Below are 24,838 nucleotides of genomic sequence, written 5' to 3'. Positions count from 1 at the left end.
TGAGTCATAATCAGGACATTTTTGAGCGCATAGATGCAGGTGGATGCTGGAAGAGGTAGCACAAAAGCACATTTTCTTTCATGGACTAAAAAGAGCATTTGTCCTTGTCAGCTTTAAAAATGAAATGCCTTTTGTCACTGAAAATTCCAGCTCTGATCCATCCCAGATCAAAACTTCTTCTCCATTTGAAAGATGACCAATTCTCTGGTTCTGATGCCTGCAGACTGTACGGATATCTGGCATGAGGTTTTCATCACAGCTGAAGAGGAATCTGCACGAGCTGCGATCCCTGCCATCTGCACCAGCTTTAAACCGGACTGGATGAACATTTTGCAATCCATACAGCACTGACAGCGCTACAGAAGGAGTTGGATTGTTGTCAGAAAAGTAGGAAGTAAATTATCTTAGGTGCCTAGAGATTTATGAATGAGGAAACAGAAAGATTTTGGAGATTTGCACACAGAAATCTGACTCTAAACTTCTTATCCATTCATCAGAGGACATAAATCTTCAAGTATATCTCTCTGCTCTCCTCATCCAGTTTTTATCATAAGAGACTGGCGATCATTATTCGTCCAGTCTATTCTTTTCATGAACAGCCATGTGCAGCAGCAGCGCTGTAAAAAAGTCTCACGTGTTGCTGAAGAAGAAATATGCAACACCTCAGGGCTACAAGTCTTACACGTGGAACCAGAGTTTGAATACAAGACAATTATTAAGAAAAAGTATTAAATTGCTTTAACTATCAGTAAAATTGTCAGTAAATTTTTATTCTTTTAATCTGAAGTCCTTATGAAGCTTCTAAAAAAGGGTTTGGTTTTCGTATAAATTCTGTATCAGAATGTATTTTTTTAGTAAAGTGATTTAAAAATATGTTCTTGAACAAATAAAACTATTAACAGTACATTTTTTCACTCTTGGAGTTTCAACCCTTATATTCCCCTCTCTGAGATTCTTTAAATTTATTTGGCTATTGCTTTGTTGTTGTTGTTTGTTTGTTTCTTCATGTCTTCATTTGGTACCCAGAAATGCACTCATAATAAAAAATAAAAGTGTAAATCACTAGAAAGTTGATCAGTTTGGTAAAGATTCATTTGGAAAAGTATTACAAACATTCATATATACTGTATTAGGAGTGCTGGCATTGATGCATTAAAGACACAATATGTACTATTTCTGCACTGAAATATCAATTTAAAAAGTGACCAAATCTGTGTTTTATATGCTGTATTTTCTAGATACTGTGGGGTCCAGACCCTTAAATTCCCCAAATAAAAGAAAAAATTCTGTCTTAATAATTTTATTTTCTTTGAAATGTACCTTTATTGAGTCTTTAGCAGTGAACTCAGTCCCTATTACCTGTACTAAATCCAGCCACAAGGGGGCAATTGAGATATTTAAGCCACATATTTCTGGGGCTGCCACATAGACTGTAGAAAGAATTGGACAAACCCTGTGTGATGTTAGTCGTCTGCTTACAGTAGACGGACTCAAACGGCTCTTAAAGCCAATCCGTGGAGGCTTCCATATTGAGATCGCGGTCCCACCAAGCCCACTAAGCATGACTTCCTGTCAGCCTGCTAGCTAGCATTCCGGTTGACAGAAATGGAGCCTCTGCCTGCCGAGCTATCTGTCAATCAAATGAGACATGCCAATTAGCTTTCATCCTAAATATAACCCAAATGATCATGGTACAAAATAATTCACTCCCCGTACAGTGGGAGCACAATAAGACACTAGCTAATGAGACACGTTCAGTGTTTTGAACCAGGCTGTAAACCAGTTTATTTCTAGTGTCAAAACCGGCTGTTTCACACGTATACAGACGGGAATTCCGGTATTCCTGCAGCCAGCCTCAAGTGGACACTCGCGGTATAGCAATAATTTGCACTTCTGCATTGGCTTCATTTTTCAGGACAGGAGGTTGCCCCTCGGGCTGCCATGTAGTTTGATGTGAAAATGCTGCATTCTGATTGATGGAAAAACACATGAAAGAAAAAGTTATTTTGTTTTGATCCTCAGGCTGTGACAAAAAACTCTAAACCCCCTGAACTGTTTAATTTACACAGAAATCTGCTGCTATGATAAAGAATGGACTCAAGAGAATGTGTTTGAGATGCATCTTATTTGCTAATAATGGGTAATTATAGTTGGATTTTTGTAAAACTGATCAAACATTTAGCCAATCTTTGTTTTTTTTTCAATCTCTCTTATTTTTGGAGTTACTTAAATATCTGTAGGGATTAAAAAGGGACACAGCAATCTATTTTTTTCTTCCGCACATTTTCTGACTGTAATCAAGCTCCCTGGGGGCCGGATGGGAAGCTGTGGGGGGCCTGATGTGGGCCCCAGGCCTCCAGCTGATGATCATTGTCCTATGTATTTTAAATGTTTCCTAAAGTTTTCAAGACAGGGAAGATTAAAATTTTTATAACTGTAATGGAATGCATCAATTCAACCAATTCAATCGCCCAAACCCACTCCAACAACATGGAAACCCCCATAATCTGCATTTCTAACAAGTTAAGACCAGCACCCCTCGGCCTCCATCTTAATACGGTTTCTTGTTTTGAATTGAGGACTAAAAGTGGCACCTCATAAGGTTTATTGACTAAACGGAAAACCAACATGTTTTATTCATAAATTCCTCATAATGAGGGAGACATGTGCTTAAAAGTGCACTTCTGCATTCATGCTGGAAGTGGTCCCAGAATGTGCATGTGCACTGGAGGCACCGCTAGAGCGTGCCTTCTGGGACCGCTTTCAGCGTGAATGTGAGAGTGCACTTTTAAGTGCCTTTTTCCCTCATTATGAGGAATTTATGAAGGAAAACAAAATGTTTTCTGTTTAGTCAATAAACCTATGAGGTGCCTTTTCATTGACCAAAGTCCTTAATTCAAAACAAGAAAATGGAAGAGGCGAGTGAAGCTGGCACCATTGGTCTGTACTCATCAAATTGTGATATTGTTTGAGTTGTGGTACCTTGGTGGGGGAATTTTACATTTATGCATTTAAAAACTATGTGATTAAGGTCTAACCTTGCAAAGCAGATGGATACGCCTGTTTCTATGTTTCTCACTGGCGAATCCATCTTGTAAAGCTACCATCTGAACCGTTTGGGCCCAGTTATGAAGTGACAGGACCAATCAGCATCCAGGGGCAGTAAGAACAGCAGTGAGTTGTTTTCTTTTCAAAAATGACGAAGTCGTGTACTGACATGTCAACAGTCTCCATGGTTCCCGTTATGCAGTTCTGTATGGAGTTTACTCCTTTGATAGGGGTGCAACTTGGTACCGGTTGCTCTGATTGGCCCGTAAAGATGTGACAGACAGAATGTTCATCCAATCACTCTCCAAGTTTTTTTTTTCAAAGGCTCTGCCCTTTCCCAAACGCTGTCTATGAGTGGTTTTCCAGATAGATGTGTGAAACAAATCCATCCAGCGTGGCAGGTTAATTAAGGTCCATATTTAAAAATAATAAAAACTTTGATGTTTTATTATCTTTCTTTTTTAGCTGTTCTGTTTGTCATCACTAGTATGGTGTGCCCTGATTGGAGAAAAACCTGTGCAAGAAAAGTCTATTCAGTGTTGATTCTCAGGCAGGAAAACACTTGAGTTCAAAAGAAAACCATAGTTTTAATCAAGAATGAACTCAAAGTAAGTGTTTATCATGCATCATGTTTGCTAACAATGGGTAATAGGTGGATTTCTGCATCCAGACAACTTTTTATCAATCTGAATTGTTTTTTGTAGCTGTAGAGAATAAAAAAATGCCTTAATGAATCAACCTAGTTTTCCCTCTGCACATTTATCTGAATTTAATAATCAGATTGGCGAAGCAACAAAGAGGTCCATGGCTTGCAGCTGTAATTGCAGCGAAAGGTGGATCTACAAAGTATTGAATCCAGGGGGCTGAATACCTCTAGATGCCACATTATTTCTGATTTTTATTTGTATAAAATGTTGAAAGCCACGTTTAATTTTCCTTCCACTTCACAACTAGGTGCCACTTAATGTTTGTCTATCACACAAAATCCCAATAAAATATATTTACGCTTGTGGTTGTAATGTGAAGAAATGTGGAAAAGTTCAAGGGGTATGAATACTTTGCAAGCCACTGTATAAAGAAATACGAGCTAATGTCAAAATCGCCAAAATCAACACAAACTGAAAATTAAAACCGTCAAACTAACTTTGTTACAGATGAAAAAGTGTACCCTTGTTGCTAAAGGTTTGGTCTTAATCTGTGATTTCAGGAGGTTTTTACTGATTACGACTGTTATGTAAATCAAGACAAAGTTAGCTTGAAGGTCAGTAAATTTGACAGATCATCTGTTCATTAAAACAAATATGGGTAACAGATTTATGGCAGCAGGATACAGACCTGCAGTCAGATGCAGCACAGCCAGAGGAAAGAATGACAGCAGAGCTTGTGCAGAGCCAGAGAGTGAGATAACCAGGCCTCTCTCCGTCTGCTTCTATACTCACATTTGCTCCCTCACATTATTAACTCCCAGCAGTGCATCATTTATAATGGCTTTATCAGAGCAGTTTAAACCGAAATATACCTGCTCTTATATTTAAGCACTGATGCCAAACAGAAGGTGCACCATGAGGATTCTCTTGTTTCCTCTTGAATCAGGAGTGTCAGGATTTGTAGGAGAAACTGGACTAAAGGGAAGCTGTCCTCAGTTGTTAGACTGAATTACCCTATCAAAGGCAACAGAGTCTGTTCTCCTCTTTGCAAAGGCTGTTTAACTGTCATCCAAGTTTATTTGCATTCATCCACTCTACTGGTGCAAAACTATCTATTAAGGTTAACACGTCTTCTTGGCATGACTGCAGCTTTGCAGGGGTCCTGTCCTCAAAAGACAGCTACTTTCTATCATTTGTTGAACATTTGGATGGATTACCATGATTTTTTTCACTGTAAATGTGCAACGTTCAGTTCCTGAGTTTTCCTCTACCGAACATTAGATTCAAGATTGCAAAATTGCAAAGCTCTTGACATTCAGGTAGCTTTTGATGTGAACTGTGTTGAGACTAGAGATCTGTTAGAACCCTGTCTGCTCTAATCCTCCTCAAAAGATACAAAATATAAGAGGATTCATTCATTTTTCTTTTATATGGACCTGGATGCAGCCGGGAACCTCCACTTCATAATGGAAGTCGGATGAACGCCGCTGTAGCTTGTCTTCTAATACTGGAAGTCACTTGAACTGAACGTCTTCTTTGTTGTTTTCTTCGTACATCGCCATATTAATAGTGGCAGGTCTGCCACATAAGGAAATGCAAGTAGACAAAAAATACATAGTTTTCAGACTAACAAGCACAGTGATTACATAATGTTAATTTTAATAAATCAATGTATGATCCAAATTCAAGTATCACTTTGCACAGACATAATACACGACGGGAGGCTGGCTGGCTGGCCAGACGCCAATGTTGCTGCCATGTTGCCGCCATGTTGCCGGAGGCAAGTCGGCTATATCATTCAATACAATAGACAAGGATTATGCACATTTTTGGAATAAAAGGCTCAAACAATCAGATTAACATATATGTACAAATATATAAATTCAATATAAGAAATATCTATACATATATAAAACTGTATAATATAAAATTATTTTATTTTAAAATATGGAGTACATCTTTTCATTTAACTGAGAAAATACAAGAAAGCGGATTCTGCTTTTTTGTTTCACAGTCAATTATTATTTTAATATGGATCATTTATTGTAAATGATTCATTAAGTCCCTGTAATCTTGTCGTTTGAGCTTTTTATTCCAAAAACGTGCACAATCCTTGTCTATTGTCTGTTGACATTGGCAGCCCCCCAGCCAGCCAATCTCCCGTCACATATTATGTTTGTGCTCAGTGACAGATGAATTTGGATCATAAATCCATTCATAAAAATAAATGTGACCTTATCTGTGCTTGTTAAGTTGAAAACTTGCATATTTTTCATCTACCTGTATTTCCTTATGTGGCTGACTTGCCTACATTAATATGGCAACAACACATGGAGAAAACAACAAAGAAGACGTTCAGTTCAGATCAGAGTTTTAGATCATAAGATCAATGTTTGCAAGAAAACAAACTTAGAATTTCAGAGGTCAAAAAGTTGTAAATTTACATTTAAAAGTCAAAACGTCAGAGTTTAAAAAAAGTCAACTTTTTACATTAAAATCTGAAAAATGTTAGGGTTTTAAAAGCATCAATTTACAACCTTGTTAAGTCAAAAATTTACAAGAAACCAAACTGAAAACAATGGTCCCATTTTCAACTTTGAAACCTCAAAAATTAAAAGTTGTGTTTGACGTATATTTATATGTTTTTTTGTTTCTTGAAAATTAACAGAATTTTTTCTACGTCTTGGCCTAAAAATCTTATTCAATAACAAATGTTGGTCAATGAAAACAATTAAAATTGATGTGTACTTTGTTCAAAGTGGGTCTTCAGGGTGTTTGGCTTTTCTTAGATGCAGGTGGGGGTCCCCTAGGAAGAAAAAAAGGTTGGGAACCATTGGGCTAAGGGTTAAAAATGGCCAAGGAGCTCATTCATGAGGCACAAGTGTGCACATGTGAATAGGAGCGCATTGTTTATTTTCCTTTCTTCATGATTTAATTCAGTTAAAATAAGGCAGGCATCAGATTCTTCTTTAATTTCTCGTTCCAGTGTAAACTAGAGATTCTACGTTGACATTTATGGGCTTTATTTGATTTAACCTTTCATTAAAATTTCCTTGTTTCAGACAGAGGCCCACTCTGGTGTATCTGAGCCTCTCTTACATGCTCTGATAACCGTAATCTCCTCACTGTGACTCTCACATGATGAAGAAATCCCACGGCTCCCAGCAGCCACAGGCTAAACACTGCAGACTATCTCCACCTCAGCTCACATGCTCCTCTGTTCCCCCTGTAGCGAATGTTCCCCCTATGTTCCGCTTTAATTTTTATCATTCTGAGCGGTTAAGAGCAAAGGGAGAATCTTCTCCCAGGAGTTGACACCATGAAAAAGTATTTGTGGATGAAGAAGATTTCATGGCCGTGGAGGAAGAAGGACACTTCAGTAGATGAGTCCAGTCCGCTCATACCGAAGGTAAGGAGTCTCTTGAACTTCTGTTTTCATGGTTTCAGTCTGAGTTATATTTAAATGTTTAAAGTTGCTTTTAGAGCATTGATATAAAGTTGCATTCCTGTGTGTCCAAAGGCAGGCTCTGACATAGAGGATTCAACAAACCTTGACTTTCACACCCCCGGGTGTTATGAGGCACGGTCAGACTTTGGAGACTATGGACTGGACCAAAACAGCTCTGCGCAAGCAGTCGTCCGGCCCCGCTATGGTTACACTTTCATTGACTATTTCCTCAAATACGCCCTCTTCCTATGCAACCTGTTGTTCACTGCTGTGGGCCTGTTGGTCCTGGGTGTGGGGATGTGGGGCCTCGTCAGCAAAGAGTCGTTCGCCCAGGAGAAGATCGGCAGTATTGGCAGCGATCCGATGCTGATCATAGTGGGAATGGGCTTTTTGCTGACTCTGCTCTGCCTGTCAGGATGTGTGGGCGCCATAAGAGAAAACTGCACCTTGCTGAGGCTGTTCTCTGGTGCAGTGCTGGTGCTCATCACACTGCAGGTGCTGGCTACCATCTTGGCTTACAGTCTGCAAGATCAGATTGGAAGCTACCTGCAGTCAGGGATGATAACGGCCATGGTGCGCTACCAGGATGATCTGGATCTGAGGTTCATCATGGACGAGATCCAGTCAAATCTGCAGTGCTGTGGGGCAGATACTTACCGTGACTGGGAGATCAATGTGTAAGCACAAGTTGACTTGAATGAATTTTAAAAGATAGTATGTTAAAAATTATTGGTCATAGGATTAATTTTCCTTTCCTCAGATATTACAACTGCTCAGCTCCAGGAGTGCTGGCCTGTGGCGTCCCCGCCACATGCTGCGTGGACCCTCTGGAGAACGGCACCGTGTGGAACTCTCAGTGTGGCGTAGGAGCCCAGCTGCTGGATGAGTTTACCGCCCAGAGTGTGATCTTCCTGGGTGGCTGTCTGGGAGGGATCTCTCGCTGGATCGAGCTACACATGGGCCTGATAGGAACCATTGCAATCGTCTTACTGGGGATCCAAATTATGACTCTGTTTATCACAACACGACTGTTAGACAGCATCTACTGGCATAAACTCTACAGCTAACATGATGATGACTACAGAATGTGTGTGCTAATATTGCATTACAGTTGATTAAAAAGACTCTTTGTCCAGTTTAAATTAAAAATACAAATTGTAACAAGTATACTTATTTTAAGAAAACATATTTCAAAATAAAAATATCAAGGTGATGTACCAAAATGCTTTTTTCAACAAGCATAAAAAAGGAAGATTTCTTCTAAAGAATATTTTGACAACGAAGACCAGTTTAAAGTCATGTTAAATTTACGACAGTTATCATATTATGCAGTGAAATCGTGACTTTTCAGAGCATAATCATATTGTGACACCCAGAAAAAGGCTGTCAAATAAGAATGAGACAAAGCTCTCAGAAATTTGGAAACCAGGCCTGTTTTAAGCCCCAGCTCTGATCAAGAGCTGCTGATGGAAACAGGAAATACTTTGACATTTTAGAAACTTTCAACACAAGTTACAAGTGAGCACTTACACCATTCACATGACTATTTCTTAATTCTAGATGAATGGGACTACAGCCTTCCATGCCAAGAGTCTTGTTGTGATTGCAAAGTAAACATACGTGATTGTCTCTGGCATTGAAAAAGAGTCTTGTTGAGACACAACTTCAGTAAAATCCCCTTTTGTCCATTTTCAAACAACAATAGCATGCAAGTTATTAGGTATTTGTTAGCTTTCAACTTGAGCAGACTTACTTTTATTCTTAATAGTACAAAAATTGTGCTCTAAGCATAAAAAAAATCAAAGTAAGTCCTCAGACAACAAGAGTAACCCCCTTGAATCCAAAATGTGTTAATTCCCAAACAAATTAATCCAGGCTATTTTTTCTTATTTTAAATGTTTAACTTAACCTAGCCTATATAGTTTTATAAGTATAGGACAGATGCTAGTGAGGAACTTTTGTTGGATTTTAATGATAGAAAGTCAAGCTCTTGTACCTTAATTATAGGCTAATGGTGTTATAATGCAGCCTGATGTTACAGTCTAAAAATAGCTTTTTTCTCTCATGAATCTACACCCAGTACCCATCATGACAAAGTGAAAACAGAATTTATTTATCATTTTTTTTTTAATCAATTAAAAATAAAATACTGAAATATTACACTGACATAAGTATTCAGACCCCTTGCAGAAACACTTGAAATTTATCTCAGGTGCCTGGTATTTCTGTGGCAGTCCTGTGGTAAATTAAACAGATTTGGAGGCACACCACTCTATAGAGGACCTCACAGCTGACAATGCATATCAGAGCAAAAACCAAGCCATGAGGTCAAAGAGACTGCCTGCAGAGCTCAGAGACAGGACTGTCTTGGAGTTTGCAACACTCCATATTAAAGGCCAAGTGGGCTTTCATGTGTTTTGCTCTAAGGAGAGGCTTCTGTCTACCCACTCTGCCATAAATCCCAGAATGGTGAAGGACTGCAGTGATCGCTGTCCCTCTGTCCACACAGGATCTCTGGAGCTCAGTCAGAGTGACCATCAGGTTCTTGGTCACCTCGCCCTTCTCCCCTGATCGCTCAGTTTGGCCAGGCGACCAGCTCTTGGAAGAGTTCTGGCTGTGCCAAACTTCTTCCATTTGAGATTTATGAAGACCACTGCGCTCTTGGGGATCTTCAGTGCGGCAGATTTTTTTCTCCCAGACCTGTGCCTTGTAACGATCCCGTCTCTGAGCTCTGCAGGCAGTTACTTTGTTCTCATGGTTTGGTTTTAGCCCTAATGTGCATTGTCAGCTGTGAGGCTGCCTATAGAGAGGTGTGTGCCTTTCCAAATCATGTCCAATCAATTTAATTCACCACAGGTGGACTCCAACCAAGGTGTAGAAACATCTGATCAAAGATCCAGAGAAATGGGAGGAACCTGTGCGAAATTTAAATGTTTTTTCAAATAGTCTGAACACATTTTTTTTAATTAGCAAAAATGTATGACTTTTTAAAAAATCTCACTGTATACAAAAAAACATTTGCTAAGCAAACTAGGCCTATGCTAATGCTAGTAATGGCACTTTTTTTTGAGTTTTAATCATTTTAAGTCCAGCTTTCTTAACTTAATTATTAGGCTACTGACATACGAGCTAACTGTGGTTTCAGTGGTATCCTCTCAAAAAGGGAGAGGGCTCTTCTTTTGGGAGAGGGCTTTTCTCTTTTTTGTGTTTTTTTTTTCTTCTTTTTTCCTTCTCCTTATCTTTTTCTATTGCTACCCTTACAAGCTCACATATCATATAAAGGTATGGCACATTTCACTCATCTCTCACACATAAAAACATCACGACATATCTACTTTGGAACAGACATATATTTTTCTCCCCCAGATGTCCTTAAAATCATAACCACTTTGCTGCTCCCCCTATGCACCAAAGTACATGCATTCCATATACTCTTCCATAACCCCCCTCCCCCCAACCCACACACACACACACACCCATGGTCACATATGGACACATCTCTTCAGCACCCGCAACTCTAAATGCCACAGTATATTGTCAGTCCCCTCCCGGGTCTGTTTTGTGTTGTCTTAGCGGCTTCAAGTATTTGCACTTCTTTTTTGTCCTTTTTTTATTATTATTTTTATGTTTGTTTCTTGTTTCTCACTATTTTGTTATTGTTTGTATTGTCTTGAATCACTATATATATATATATATATATATATATATATATATATATATATATATATATATATATAAAGAAAGCATTCTCTCAAACAGCCCAAATAGTTGGACCACATGACACCCATGCATCAGCTAGCTTGGCTAGCTGATGCATGCAACTCTTACTTTACGTTGGATATTGCTAATTGGCCTGCTTGTTAAAAAAACTTAAGCACAAAAAAAAATTAAGATGATAAAGACATAGTCATACTAGCTGTTTTACCTTATTTTTTTATCAGCAATATTTAGAGAACTATGGTTCGAAAAAAAAAAAAAAACTCTCAGACAGCAGAAAAAAAAATTAGAAAGCATACAGCCGACATTCCAAAATTTCTACACACACCCAATACAATGAACTTGTAAATTAACCATTCATGGCTACCTTTCAAACCTTTCAAAGTGCTAGCCTATCTGTCTACCTTCATTTTTCACTTCAACAGACACTGGCTGCAAAATAATGCTGTTTTAAATTTTACCCATAGAAGCAGACTGACTAAAGTTGACTGTATTTATTATATTCCTAAGTATTAGCTAAATGTACTGGGATTAGCATTTTCATTTCCTGGGAATAGCTAGACAAGAGGTTTGAATGGCTGTGAATTAAATTGTTTTCCATATTGTTTTGTGTTTTACATGTGCTACTCCTTTTTGAAAATGGACAAATAAATTATTATTCTAGTTAAAATAATGTTTCAAACAGTAACAAGATAAAAACACACCAAGTTTAACACTTTTTTTTTGCGGTTTTTTTTTTATAGGCTGATAAAACATGATGCTATTATATGTGCAAAAAACGCATTTCACTCATCGCTGCTACTGCAACCTCAGTCTCTGACAGAAGACACATTCACCATCAGACTTTGGACACAAAAAGGACTTCTAGAAAGTCGTATACAAATAGTTTATAAAACAACTTAGGCAAAGAACATTATTCATATACAATTCATCTCTTAACTGATATTTTAAGCCAATATTGATGATCTATCCAAGAATAACTTTAGGGTCAGATGATGCCATACTGAGCCAGCTCATGTAGCTCTAGATGGCTGTATGCCTCCCATGGGCAGATTACAGTGATGTCTGTAGAAAAAGGACAAAAAGAGTGACAAAAAGGAAAAGTTGTGTTACTTCTGTCTTGTTTTTTCACATTGCGGTGGTCCAACTGTGGCGTGTCTGCTTACCTGTGCCAAGGCCGTCCATTCCTGGGATCTCCTCTCCAAATCTGAGCAGATAATGAAATCACAAAGCTGTGTCTTTCCAAGAAGAGAATTTCTAGGTTCATATATATTCACAACAGGCTTACCCAATGATGCCCCTCTTGGGAGGCTTGCTCTTGAATTGGCGGCTGTTCCGCTGTTTGAACTTGGGCGGGCCCGATGCAGGGCCGGTGACTCTTGGTGGGGCTTTGCTGCCAGTCTTTGCTTCAGGTTTGGGCACATCCAGACTCATTCTCTTATTTCTGCAAGAAGACAAATACCATGTACTTTTTACTTCAGAAAGTTTCCATATATTCTAGATTAATCTCAAGACTTTTCTCTCACTCTGGTTCAGTACACACAACTGCAATCATGGGGAAGACTGCCGACTTGATAAATGTCCAGAAGACAATCATTAGACTCACTCCACAAGGAGGGTAAGCCACAGACGGTCACTGCTGAAAGGACAGGCTGTTCTCAGAGGCTCCATGAAAGCATATTCATGGAAAGTTGACCGAAAGGGAAGTGTGGTTAAAAAAGTCCTACAAGCGACAGGGATGAGCTCAGCCTTCAGAGGATTGAACTTAGGGAAGCTTCACAAAGACTGAGGCTGGAGTCAGTGGATCAAGAGCCACCACACACACGGGGTCAAGGAAATGGACTACAAGTGTTGTGCTCCTGGGGCTGAACCACAAACATCATCATCATCAGCCAGCTTGACCATTGCTCAGTGATCTAAAGTTCGGTTTTCAGGTGAAACTAAATTTTGATCTCATTTGTAAATCAAGGTCCAGAGTCTGTCAGACGATCTGAGAGTCACAGAACCCTGGAGGAGTACTTGAAGTCCAGTTAGTTTCCAGTCAGTGATGGTTTGGGGTGTCATGCCATCTGCTGTTGGTCCACTGAGTTTTATCAAGTCCAGAGTCAACGCTGTCAGCCATCTACCAGGAGATTTGAGATCATGTCATTCTTCCATCTGCTGAGAACTTTTATGGAGATACTGATTTCCTTTTCTGGCAGGACTTGGAACCAGTCCACAGTGAAGCCAAAAAACTACCAGAAACTGGTTTGCTGACCATGGCAGTACTGTGCTTGATTAGCCATCTAACTTGCCTCACCTGGACCCTGTAGAGCAGGTCTTGACAGAGTCTCTGGACTTCCAAATAAAGACAAACTAAATTTTGTTCTGATTAACATATTTTATAGTATATGTATTTTCTGTAAAATCCCAGGACATATTTAGGCATTACCAGTGAGATCTGTCCCGATCTATAATGCCGTATAAGGAGACAGGCATGCCCACAGAATTGGCTGGGCTGAAAATCCTAAACAATGGGCCCTCAACAATTATGATTTAGTACCAAAATAAACTAATCTTTCACACTTTTCACTACTTCACTGCTTCAGTCTGCCATTTCTGCCACACTTTGTGCCACTCTTAACCTGTTTTTGCTATCTTATCACTCTTTAACCCACTTTCCTGCCTTTTCACTGCTTTACCATTGGCTATTTTTGCACCATTTTGCGACTTTTAACCCATTTTTGATACTTTTTGCCCTTTTTTGTCTCTTTAACTCAATTTTTTACCATTCTTTAATTCCTTTAAATCACTTTTCTTGCCTGTTTTATCTCTCCTTGATACTTTTTTTTTTTGCCACTTTTTGTCTATTTTTGCTACTTATCATTACTTTTTCACCATTTTTGCCACTTTTAACCCATTTTTATATACCTTTTGCCCCCTTTTTCATTTTATACTACTGGTTTGTCACATTTTAACCCCTTTTCATCACTTTTCCTGTGAGTTTTTGTCCCCTTGTGCCACTCCACAACCCATTTGGACGCTTATCGCCCACTCTCTAACCACTTTATCTGGCCATTTTTGCCAGTTTTAACAGATCTTTTTAACAGCTGCAGACATTTAAAGCCAAAAGATACTCTTAAAACCACAGCATTTTCCTGCTTTTCTGAATTTAATGATCTTCTGGGGGCCAGACAGGAAGCTTTGGGTGGCTTGATTTGGCCCCCGGGCCGCCAGTTGATGATCAGTGCTGTAGGGAATCTCAGAGGGAGGTGAGAGACAGCAGACTCAACAATACAGACGAGCTGAAAGAGCAACCTGGGCTTCGTCACTCCCCAGCAGTGCCACGGACTGATCGCCCCAATGCCACCTCACATAGATGCAGTAATTAATAAGCATAATTTTCCAGAGGGTCAACCTTTCTGTATAATGAATCCTTTTTTTTTTTTTTTTTTTTTGGTGGTGCTTTGTGATATTTGATATGGTGGATTTTTCAATTTGTGAGCTTTAACCTGTAATCTTCAAGATTAAAACAAAGAAAGTCCACTTTGTAATGATGAATCTAGAACATGTGGAAGCTGCACAAACTGATACAGACTGCTGTGATAGCAACTTTTATCTGCATAAATACTCATGTAAAGACAATTGAGGCTTCTCTAATCCACCCACAATGCTTTATCAGCAGCTTCATAATCAGATTAGTGAGAGGACATGCTGAATTAGCTTGTGGGCCTAACCTGACAATACCTCATGAATCACTCAGACGTTCAGCCACTGAAAATACTTTTCTAACTTTATAAAAATTTACAACCATTACAAGTCAAATGTACAAAGTTTGATTATATTAAAAATAGCAAATAATTACATATCACAGAAAGTAATATATATATAGATTCTAGGAAATACTTTGGTGTATATATTTTAATTTTCACTTTCATTGATGACTTAAATGCATTTTAATGGTGTGAATTCAAATGTGTGTTGACACGGTTTTATAATGCAATAATTGTACTGATGTGTTGATTGCGTGGTTTGCTCAATGAAGTATGAAGAATGTGTGTCTCTTCTTTGAAATATGCACCATTTTAATAACATTTTAGCTTGTAAAAACAGATTTAAAAGTAGATTATCTGGCCATTAAACTAATCAATTAATGAATATATGAATGGATTGAATCAAATTATAACAGGCAAAATACATTGCACTTCACTGTACTTTAAGATACAAGTACAATAAAACAAGTACAGTGCGAAAGTGCAAAGAAATGTATCTATAGTTTGATAATCTATGGAATTACAAGCACTCACCTCTTGTGTTGTCTATGTTGGTCTTGTTGTAGAGATTTAAAGCTCTTATATGTTGAGTTGTGTTTTTTTCAAGCCCTCTTATACACCTCCCACCCTGAGAAGATTATGACGCTTTCAGAAATTAAACTCCAGGACCTTCATCGCATGTACTCTCACTGCATGTCCCATTATTAGGCAGTAGACCCATTAAAGGCATGGCTGACAGGCAGTTTAGAGGATGGGAAGTCTGTGCTGCAGATACTGACCAGTGCAGATGGATGACGGTGGAGACAACTCCTGTTGTTTTTAAAATAAAAGGTGACAGGAGGATTTTACATAGTTCTGTAACCTTTAATTTCTGTGTGGTTTTCTCAGAATGTGTCCCATGATCCATCCCTACCATCAAAAGCAGTTTTTTACCATGTCTGCAGACAAGAACTAAGAAGCATGACTGATGGCTGTGTTTACCTTCTATCAGCAGATTTCCTAACTGAGTTAAATGGGCTGATCTACAGAAATGTGCATTTTTATGGTAAACTTATTCTACATTATTAATAACTTTTTGGGTTCATCAATTTACATAAATGAAAGCTTACTTATATTACATCTTATTTGTCATGATTAAAAGATTGCATACAACATATTTTTGTCACTGGCTTATCTCATTTGCAATACTAAAGAAGCACAAAGCTCTATGGAGATGCTGTTTTTTTTTTTTCTTCCAGCAGGACATGGCACCTTCCCCCACTACCAGAAGTACCAAAAGCTGGTTAAATGACCATAATATTCCTGTGCTTGAGTGGACACCTCAGCAGTGCCACAGGCTGACTGCCTCAATGTTACACAGCATTATAGCAGAAATTATTAAACTCACATCCCCAGGTTTCAAAAAATGTGTTTGACTTTAAGTATAACAGATTGTGATGAAAGCTACATATTTGTTCCTTAAATCAATTTATATTAAATTATAAATAATTGTAATTGTTACATTGAGAGTGTCCTGAAATTATTTTAAAAAAAATAGCCCTCTGGGAGCTAGAACGCAATAAATATGGCCCTCTCCAAGATCAAAGTTGTGTTTATCACTAATATAGATTATGGTTTAGACAGACTGGGGTGACGTCGCCATCTAGTGGTGTAAAACAGAAACAGGAAATCACGATGACGTTTACATAAGATCGTTGATTATCAGGAGTGTCACTCCAAAATTATTTTCCTGCTGCTTTATAAGTGAGTTTGGTACAGAAAGCACGTATTTTAGATTTACACAATTTATTACAAACTATTCAAACTTAAAATGCAGCTCAAAAATCACTGAATAGAAGCTAAAAAGATATCTAAATTTTCCTGAAGTAAATGCTGAAACGTCGAGGAATTAGTCGGTACTTTTGAATGTCTCCCGCTACGAATAGAAATATCCAAGGTACCCAAAAAAAGTCACAGAGTGGGAGCTCTTCATTTCCTCATTACTAACGATCTTTGAGGTTGAAGTTCGAAGGTGAAAGGCCAAACACGCTAGTCCACATGTTTTGTTACTACAATTTGTAATGTAGTGAAATAAACTACAGCATCATGGGGAAGAATAAGAAGAACAAAACTACAGAGTCGGGGAAACAAGCAGTGAACCCCGGACAACATTCAAGGTAACACAAGGAGGCTAATGCTAGAGAAAAACTGTTAGCCAGCTAGTTAGCCACTGTAGCTAACTGTTATCATGCCAGTCTCCTGGGTTTGATGGAAACCTTTAAAATGAGATAAACACATTTAGTGAACTTAAGCCTGACAGAGCTGGCTGTTTTTACACGTGTTGAATTTGATTTATTTGTCAAACTTTGACTTTATTTCACTCCTGGTTGTATTTTTTCTTAACTTCAGAGATAAGAAGCTGAAACGAGATGGAAAATGCAACAAAAACAAAGAAGACCACCTCAAACACATCCCATTTAGGCTCAGAGAGATCATGAAGAGCAAGGACAGAATTAAAAATGGGCCTAAGAGGGCAAAAAAGCTCAAAGATGGTGAGTAGTGTAGAGTTTTGATTTACTTTTGCCATGCACGCATTCCCAACAGTCATGTCATTAACAGATTTATTTGTGCTAATCTCCACAGCCATTTCCCCTAAAGGTAAAGGACAGGATTCCCAGGTTGGAGACATACCTGTCCCACGCTTCAGGAGAGGAAAAAAGGAAAGCGAGAAATCTTACGTGAGACGCATGGAGAATGAGACGAAACATGTCCTCTTCCTCACCAAGAACCAAGTGGAGAGGAAACCTGAGCTGGAGGCAGACAAACAAGAAAGGCCTGCAGACAAGGGAAAGTCTGAGAAGAAGAAGCAGTGAGTATTTATATCATTAGTAAAGCAGATTTTTTACCCTTAACTAATGTTGGTATTGGGATCGTCCCTTGATTTGTTGTTTATACTGTTTTTATTCAATCATTTTAATTAGTTTTTAACGTTTAACTATATATAAAAATGAAAAAAATAATTTACTGCTGGCTGTTATACTACACAATAGTGGCACCCAAACAGTGAATAAACAAAAAAATCATATTATTTTTTTTATATACAGAGTTCTTTTAAAATGGTCTGAGGCAAAATGGAAAACTGTTCTGTGGTCAGCTCAATAAAGATTTTTAATCATTTTTTGGAAACACAACAACTGGTCTCCTCACTTCCCCGACGTTTATAGACGGTTGTTAAAAGAAAAGAGGATGCTACACACGATATAACTGAAAGGCTTTAAAGAACAAAAAGAAGAATGTTTAACTGCTTTTTAGTCTCTTTTTAAGATTGCAACTGTTGAACAGGCTGAGCTCTTGTAAAGATGCACCGATTGTGAAAATTAGGGCAGACACTGATATTTGAAATAACAGCCCTGCCAATATCGGATATTGACAGTAAAACCCTATAGGGAGTAGAGCTGTGAAAAAAATATCGATATGGCAAAGTATCACGATACTTTGACATCCGATAAAATATCGATACTTCAACTCTTAATATCGATTTTTTGGTTAAAAAAACAAATCATGTTTTAGCTGAGTTGTTAGTAAAATATGACTTGCTCACACATTTGTGTGAGCACAAACAGCGAGTTAAAAAAAGGAAATGCCGTTTGCAAGCTCTGTCTTGCTGCCGTGTAATATAGCGGGAACACCACCAACGTATTGTGTGATTTACTTATACATCATCTCTATATTTTTCTTAGTTAACTGTGTAGAATATCGCAATATATCACAATATCGTGATATCCTGATATATCGTGTTACTATCGTATCGTGACCCAAGTATCGTGATACGTATCATATCATGAGATTCTTGCCAATACTCACTCCTAATAGGGAGATAGTTGACCAATACAGGAGGATATCCTGTAAAAATACTTCAGTTAAACCCAGAAATGTACATTTCCTGAATGATACATACTTATTTGATTCGTCTCTTGTACAGACACGATAAAATGAAACTACAGAGGCTACACCAGAAGAAGCTGGACAGACAAGAGGCTGTCATGGAGAAAGAGATGTTTGTTGGTAAAGAAACCATTTTTCCCAAATTTTTTTTTTTAATATTCATGATTTAAGAGAGCAATTCTGTCCCAGTAAGGGCATGTATATATTTATTTTATGTGGGTTGTTTATGGGGAGCCTACAATGCAAGGCAGTGATTGCCCAAACCATAGCAAGGATTTGAATTCTGTAATGACAAAAGACTGCATGCTGTGATGAAATCAAAAAAAGCTTTAATTAGTCAAAAGGTGTGCATATTTATGTGGCAAGGATTTTCCTTTTGTTTTGTTTTTTTAATTTATACTAAAAGATTTTGGTTATTTTTCATTTGAATTTTGTATGTTTAAGGTTACATTAAAGGTGGTAAAAGTTCTGAAATTACACAAACAGAAATGTGGAATTTTGAAAGGGCTTTTGAGAGCCACTGAAAGGTAGGAGTGAATGGAAAAAAACTGATATTGCAGTTGTTTTCTTTCTGTGATATTTATCTAGATTTTTCTGAATGAAAAAAGATATAAAACCAGATTACTGAATTGGCTTGTTTTGCAAGCTAATTAAAATTTAAACCATATTTTTGTCTTTGAGATGAATGGGATAATGGCTGCTCAGTGTGGTCAAAATAGAAGAAATATCAACCATGTGTGAACTCTTGGAAAACAACAGGAAATATGAACAACAAAAAGAGAAGAAAGCTGATTTTTTTAAATCAGGAAAAAAAGACTTAAAAAAATATTATAATGGACAAATAATTTTAAATCCACCATGCTTCAACCATGTAGGTCCACATCAGGGCTTGCAGATCTTTTCACCTGCAGCCTGGACGTAAATGTTGAAGGCACACTGACTCTGCATGCACACTGATCAGTTCTCTGACTACTGATGGTGAAATCAGACAGACATTAATGTAGATTGGTCACGGATATAAGGTCATGGAACAATTTCATATGCGTACATTGCTATCACGGCTGTAAAACAATACTTCATTCAGTCCTGATACAAGTGTTTAGTCAACTACTACTACTACTCACATCAAAGACGAATATTGTTTCTGAAGTGCCAGATATTTATCATGAATCTTAGAAAAAGTAAGCTGAAGAATAAGATAAAACATGGTTATATGTCCAAATAATGGATATGTATTTTTCAGATTATGTTCCTTTTGGTGAAGTTTCAATGGCTCCACCATCTCTGAGCATCAAACCCAGAAAAGCTCAAGTCAAACCTCAGGTAACCTGCCGTACATCTCTTTGTGTCTGATATTTTAAAGGTTGAATAATATGTTAACATTCATATCTGGCTCCTTCATCCAGCAAGCATCAAAGGAGCTGCTCCTCAACTCCCTCCTAGGCCACAACACAACCTCCACAGCCAAGCCCTCCATGGCCCGCCAGAGAATCATGGAGGAGGAGAGGCAACGAGCAGTGGAGGCCTACCGCCATCTTAAAAAACAGAAACAGCTTCAGCACGAGGCCAGGACTGCCAGTCTGGAAAAACTAAAGAACCTTTAGTGATGTTTCATGTCAGAGTCCATGTTCGCAGGTTAAAGACTGAGCAGGCTTGCCAGGTAACTGCTAGCACACGGACTGGATGTGTTATGTAACTCTGGAGCTGAAGTGTTTGCAGAAAAGCTCCCCACAATATAGCCTAATTATAGGCAAAGGAGCAAATATTTGCATCCACAGGCCACAGCATGTGAGGTGAGTCGTGATCGTTAGCTGTGGTTCCACTAGATGGCGTTCTACATGCAGAAAGTTGGTCCTGCAGGGTTTGCAGGGGAAACATTTTGGACTTTTTAAAAGTTAAAGTGTATTTTTGGTCAAACTTGATGCTATATCATATGTGAGGATTTATTACTGTAGTCTTTAAGCATATTTGTAGCTGTGGAAATGAGAAAAACTTGCATATAAAATGTAAGAATAAATTCAAATGAGTAATCTCACTCTAAAGTCTATTTGTATGTATTTTTCTGGAGCCTTAGTAAGAAAATTAGAAGCAGCACAATGACTTCGACATAGTCTTGCAGATTTACAGATTAAGATAAAAAACTACCAGGGTCTAAATTATTAGCCCCCCTGATGCTAATAGTCAGTTGTGTCTCCTTTTAGCTGGATAACAGCCTGCAGTCATTTGTTGTCATCTTCAACAAGTCTCTGACTCATCTTCTGAGGAATCCCAGCCCATTCTTCTTTGGCCAATCTCTCCAGCTCTTCCAGATTTGATGGTCTTCTTGCATGGACTGTGGACCTCAGTTTGCCCACAGATTATCAACGGGGTTTAAGTCAGGGCTGTGAGCAGGCCAGTCAATAAGGTTCACTTTGGTCCTCTGGAGGTAGTTCTTCACCAGGAGCCACGTATGTTTTGGGTCGTTTCCTTGATGGAAGACAAAGTGACAACCCAGACCCAGTTTTGCTGCTGACTGCTTCAGGTTTTCTTCCAAAATCTCCACATATCCTTCTTTCTTTATGGTTCCTGACACCTTTACCAGGTTCCCACTTCCGGATGCTCTGAAGCATCCCCACAGCATAATACTCCCACCACCCTGTTTCACTGTGAGGACCGTGTTCTTTGGGTGATACGACTCTCCCTTCTTTTCTCCAACCATAAGCAACGACTCTCTGGCCAAAGAGCTCTGGTTTGGTGTCATCTGACTAAAGGACACCCTTCACCAGGGATCCTGCAGATCCTTGAAAAGTCTTACAAAGTCTTAAATTTCACACGTAGAATTTAAGGCCATAAAAGTATATATATATATTTTTTATCAGTGAGAGATCTTGAAGTCTAGAAGAAGCTTTGACTAAGACGTGTCCTTATCCAGTCTTCATTTTCTAGCCAAGCTCATACCATTTAATCATCTTCCTCCACAAATTGTTGCATTCTGTTTTCCCAGAATCCAGGGAATTTAGTCCTGGGTGTTCTAAATTTCCTTGGAGAGGACCCCAGACCCCTCTCTGATTTTATCCACCTCAGTGTGATTAAATACACTCTATACTGTTCAAAAATACCAGTCAAGTTCTCTAACGTCTTAGCTATGAGGTTGCAAATGTAGAACTCCATGCAATCCTTAACAGGTTCGCCTTAACCTAAAGCTTTATTCTGCTTTTTATTAAGTTAAGAATCGGCTTAGTACACTTTTTAAACTGTATTATAAAAAACAGTTTATAGCATATTGATAGAATAAAGGCATTAAGAGTGCCAAAAATCATCAAATTTGGATGTTTATGAACAAAAATATTCTTGTCCTTGTTCGGTGTATTGAGAAATCTCATATGCCTTTCATTTTTTATTGTTTACTGTGGACAAGGTGGTATTTATTTCTCTCAGATCAAGTCTTGAAAGTCTTTAATTTGATTTTTAAACCCTGCTTCTAGTATAAATAATCTTTCTCCAGGTTGTCCTGAGAGTACTTCAGTCTGGCTTGAAGATGTCTCTTCTGCAGAAATGGAGTTTTTCTTGGTCCATTCCTGTGCAGGGCTCTAGTGATGATCTTTGAGACTACAATTCCTGACTTTGCTAAGTCCTTCACTAGTGTCTTGTCTCGGCTCTTTAGACACATCTCTCACTAGCTTTCTTTCCAGAGTCTTTGAAATCTTTCTCTTCCTACCTCTGCCAGGCTTGTTCTGGACTGTGGGGCTCTCTTTCAATTTCTTGATGATACCTCTGACTCCAGTTACTGACTCTTGAAAACGCTGTGATAACTGTTTATATCCTTCTCCTGCTTTGTGAGCATCAACGATTCCCTTTCTCAAGTCTGTTCAACTGATTTCTTTTGTTTTTTTTTGTTTTTTTTTTTTAACAAGCTTAGAGAGCCACAAAGTTAAGGCACATCATTGCACAACACTGGTTTGTGCTATGACTCAACAAAAAGGCCTGTTTGAAAGAGGGTTTATAATTTTGACCCTGGTAGTTTTGGGCTTTTGTGAAATAATTTTGTTTCTGTGTGGAAAGTAAAATGATGTAAGCATCCAAAATAAAGCTAGGATGTTTGTAAAAGCTGTGTTAAAAATGTCTTAGTCTGGTAAACAGCACTTGGGAAATACTTCTGTAATTAATCCATAAGAGGGCTAATAAATTCATGCTTATCTGTATCTTTCTGTTATTAACATGAGAACAAATGATAATAATGTTTATTGTAGTGCATTCAAACAAATATTACAGTTTAAATGTTTTCTTTCTGTGAGCCTGAGTCCTGTGATAAATAAATCACACCACCTCTTTTAAATGCGACACACTTTTTAGAGCCTGGCACTGCTGATTACTTTTGTAATCCTTAAAAGGTTTACCTTCATGAACAAGACCTTTGTGCAATTACTGGCTCCTGGGACAAACAGTGCAAATACAGAAATGTTTTGTTTGGCAGCTTCATCTCTCTTAGCCTCCTGCAGCTCAGAGCAAACACTTTATTGATAACATCCTCCATGTGTTCTGACCTATTAAGACTTAATCCCTGTCATCTGGTCTGTGGGTTCACTGGCATTTCTTTCAGTTTTTTTTTCCGCTGTGTTTGTCCACACAAGGTTGTCACAGTGACAATGAAATGCATTAAGTGGGGACAGCTGCTTGTGATTGATAGTGCCGACTCCCTTGGGCTGAGCTTAACCAGCACTGGTCATGTAACCACCTGTGTCCATGTGTGCAAGACAGCTATTCATATCATCAGGGGGTTTGAAGTTGCTGCCTGGCAGGGAAAGGCTTGATTCGAGTTGGAGTCACTGATCAGGAATTAACGTCTTAACACTGTAAACAAAGATATTGGCACGGTTTCATCCTCCTCTAAGAAGGTGGCACCTGACCAGTTAACCCTTTGTTACATGTCTGATTTAAACCCAGCTCCTCTGGGAAAGACAGTTTTAATTATTCAGAGCTTATCAGAGCAGTGATTAAGCAGCAACTCACAATTAAGACGGAAGCTGGGAAAGCTAAGAAAACATTATGAGATGTCTGAAAGTTTACACTTCTGCCCGTACTTTCTTTTGTGTTCATTGTCAGGTTGTTTGTCAAGACAGCTCAGACAATCTGCATGCTTTTTGCACCTTTTTGCATCTGTTTTGCATCCAAAAAATTGACAAAAAGGTGCAGACAGAAGGTAAAACTGACAGTTTTCACACATGCTGTTGTACACTTTTGATCTGTGTGATTTCCAGTCTGAGAGCAGTTTCCTCTTGATTGCTGACAGCACAGATAGGTGGAAGAATAAGAAAGAGAGAGCCTCCTTAGCCTGCTACTGAAAATGTAAGTGTGAGCAGTGTGGCTGTGTGCACATGTGTGACATTATCTGTGAATAAATGTTCCCACCCTTGCTCATCTGCTTGAATCTAACTCTAATATTTAGAAAATAGAAGGCTTTTTTTTTTTAAAAGGTATGCACTCAGGAGAATTTTAACCTCTTAAAAATTTGAGGGCCTACTGGTGGGCTGGCAGACTTCACTATTCAGTAATTTACAAATGACTTCAGAAATATACCACGTTATACTAAATATATCACCAGAAAATTCTGAAACTCAGGATTCTGACATGTGAAAACAACCACAGCAGCCACAATTAATGCATTTGTCAAACAATAATAAAAGTGACATAACTTACCATGACAAGCTCTACTGTACTCTCATGATTGTAATATTCCATCAAAAACAGCCTTCATCGAAAGAGCCCCCACAATTTAAATCCAGTCAAATATTTAATCTAAAAACAGGATTATATCCATAAAGATGCATGGACTGGTTCATATATGCTGTTTAATGTATTTTTTTCCCATACAATTATAAGCAATGCTTTACAGAAAAATGTCTGCCAACTTTGCATCTGGTCCTCACCTCATAAAAACAGGTGTAAAATCCTAATTATCTGTTCTATTGTAATCAGCTTTGTACCTGAACTAGCCAAGGCTTCCAGCTTCTGTCCAGTTGAGTTTTCTAATATCTCCAGTCCACAGCTGTCAGGCCTTTATTTCACAATACAAAGTAAGATGGGAAAACATATTCTGTTCTTAGTTGTATTAATCAATACCAGTGGCAACTACAGCAAGACTGACAGTTTGAGAAGAAACTTCACAGTGTTATCTTTCTAACGACACCATGTTTGTGCATATGCTTCAAATAGTTCAAACAGCAGTCAATTTAATTTGGGTGTTCCTTGATAGGTGTTTCTGACCAATTTTACCTAAGGGGTTTAATAACCTGACAATAGATGACTGTTACATACAGAAGAGG

The 24,838-nt window shown here is 38.3% G+C and overlaps 3 protein-coding genes across 3 annotated transcripts; 2 read left to right on the top strand and 1 right to left on the bottom strand.

Moving 5' to 3' along the window:
• Positions 1–7,014: 7,014 nt before the first annotated feature.
• On the top strand, positions 7,015–8,210 carry LOC121503942 (tetraspanin-10). The gene is made up of 3 exons (XM_041778564.1): positions 7,015–7,104; positions 7,216–7,820; positions 7,904–8,210. Exons 1-3 carry the CDS (start codon positions 7,015–7,017, stop codon positions 8,208–8,210), a joined length of 1,002 nt encoding a protein of 333 aa, XP_041634498.1.
• A 3,522-nt stretch (positions 8,211–11,732) lies between these two features.
• On the bottom strand, positions 11,733–17,423 carry LOC121529051 (retinal rod rhodopsin-sensitive cGMP 3',5'-cyclic phosphodiesterase subunit gamma-like). The gene is made up of 4 exons (XM_041816717.1): positions 17,330–17,423; positions 12,149–12,304; positions 12,027–12,067; positions 11,733–11,925 (listed from the first exon to the last, which is right to left on the bottom strand). Exons 1-4 carry the CDS (start codon positions 17,338–17,340, stop codon positions 11,849–11,851), a joined length of 285 nt encoding a protein of 94 aa, XP_041672651.1. The 5' UTR covers positions 17,341–17,423; the 3' UTR covers positions 11,733–11,848.
• Positions 16,605–20,583, top strand: ccdc137 (coiled-coil domain containing 137). Its single transcript, XM_041816716.1, has 6 exons — positions 16,605–16,768; positions 17,001–17,143; positions 17,235–17,460; positions 18,574–18,656; positions 19,780–19,859; positions 19,943–20,583. Exons 1-6 carry the CDS (start codon positions 16,698–16,700, stop codon positions 20,138–20,140), a joined length of 801 nt encoding a protein of 266 aa, XP_041672650.1. The 5' UTR covers positions 16,605–16,697; the 3' UTR covers positions 20,141–20,583.
• The last annotated feature ends 4,255 nt before the right edge of the window (positions 20,584–24,838 follow it).

The sequence above is a fragment of the Cheilinus undulatus genome, linkage group 21 (genome assembly GCF_018320785.1).
Source record: "Cheilinus undulatus linkage group 21, ASM1832078v1, whole genome shotgun sequence".
Taxonomy (NCBI): Eukaryota; Metazoa; Chordata; class Actinopteri; order Labriformes; family Labridae; genus Cheilinus; species Cheilinus undulatus.
This window is presented reverse-complemented; position numbering and strand designations above follow the sequence as displayed.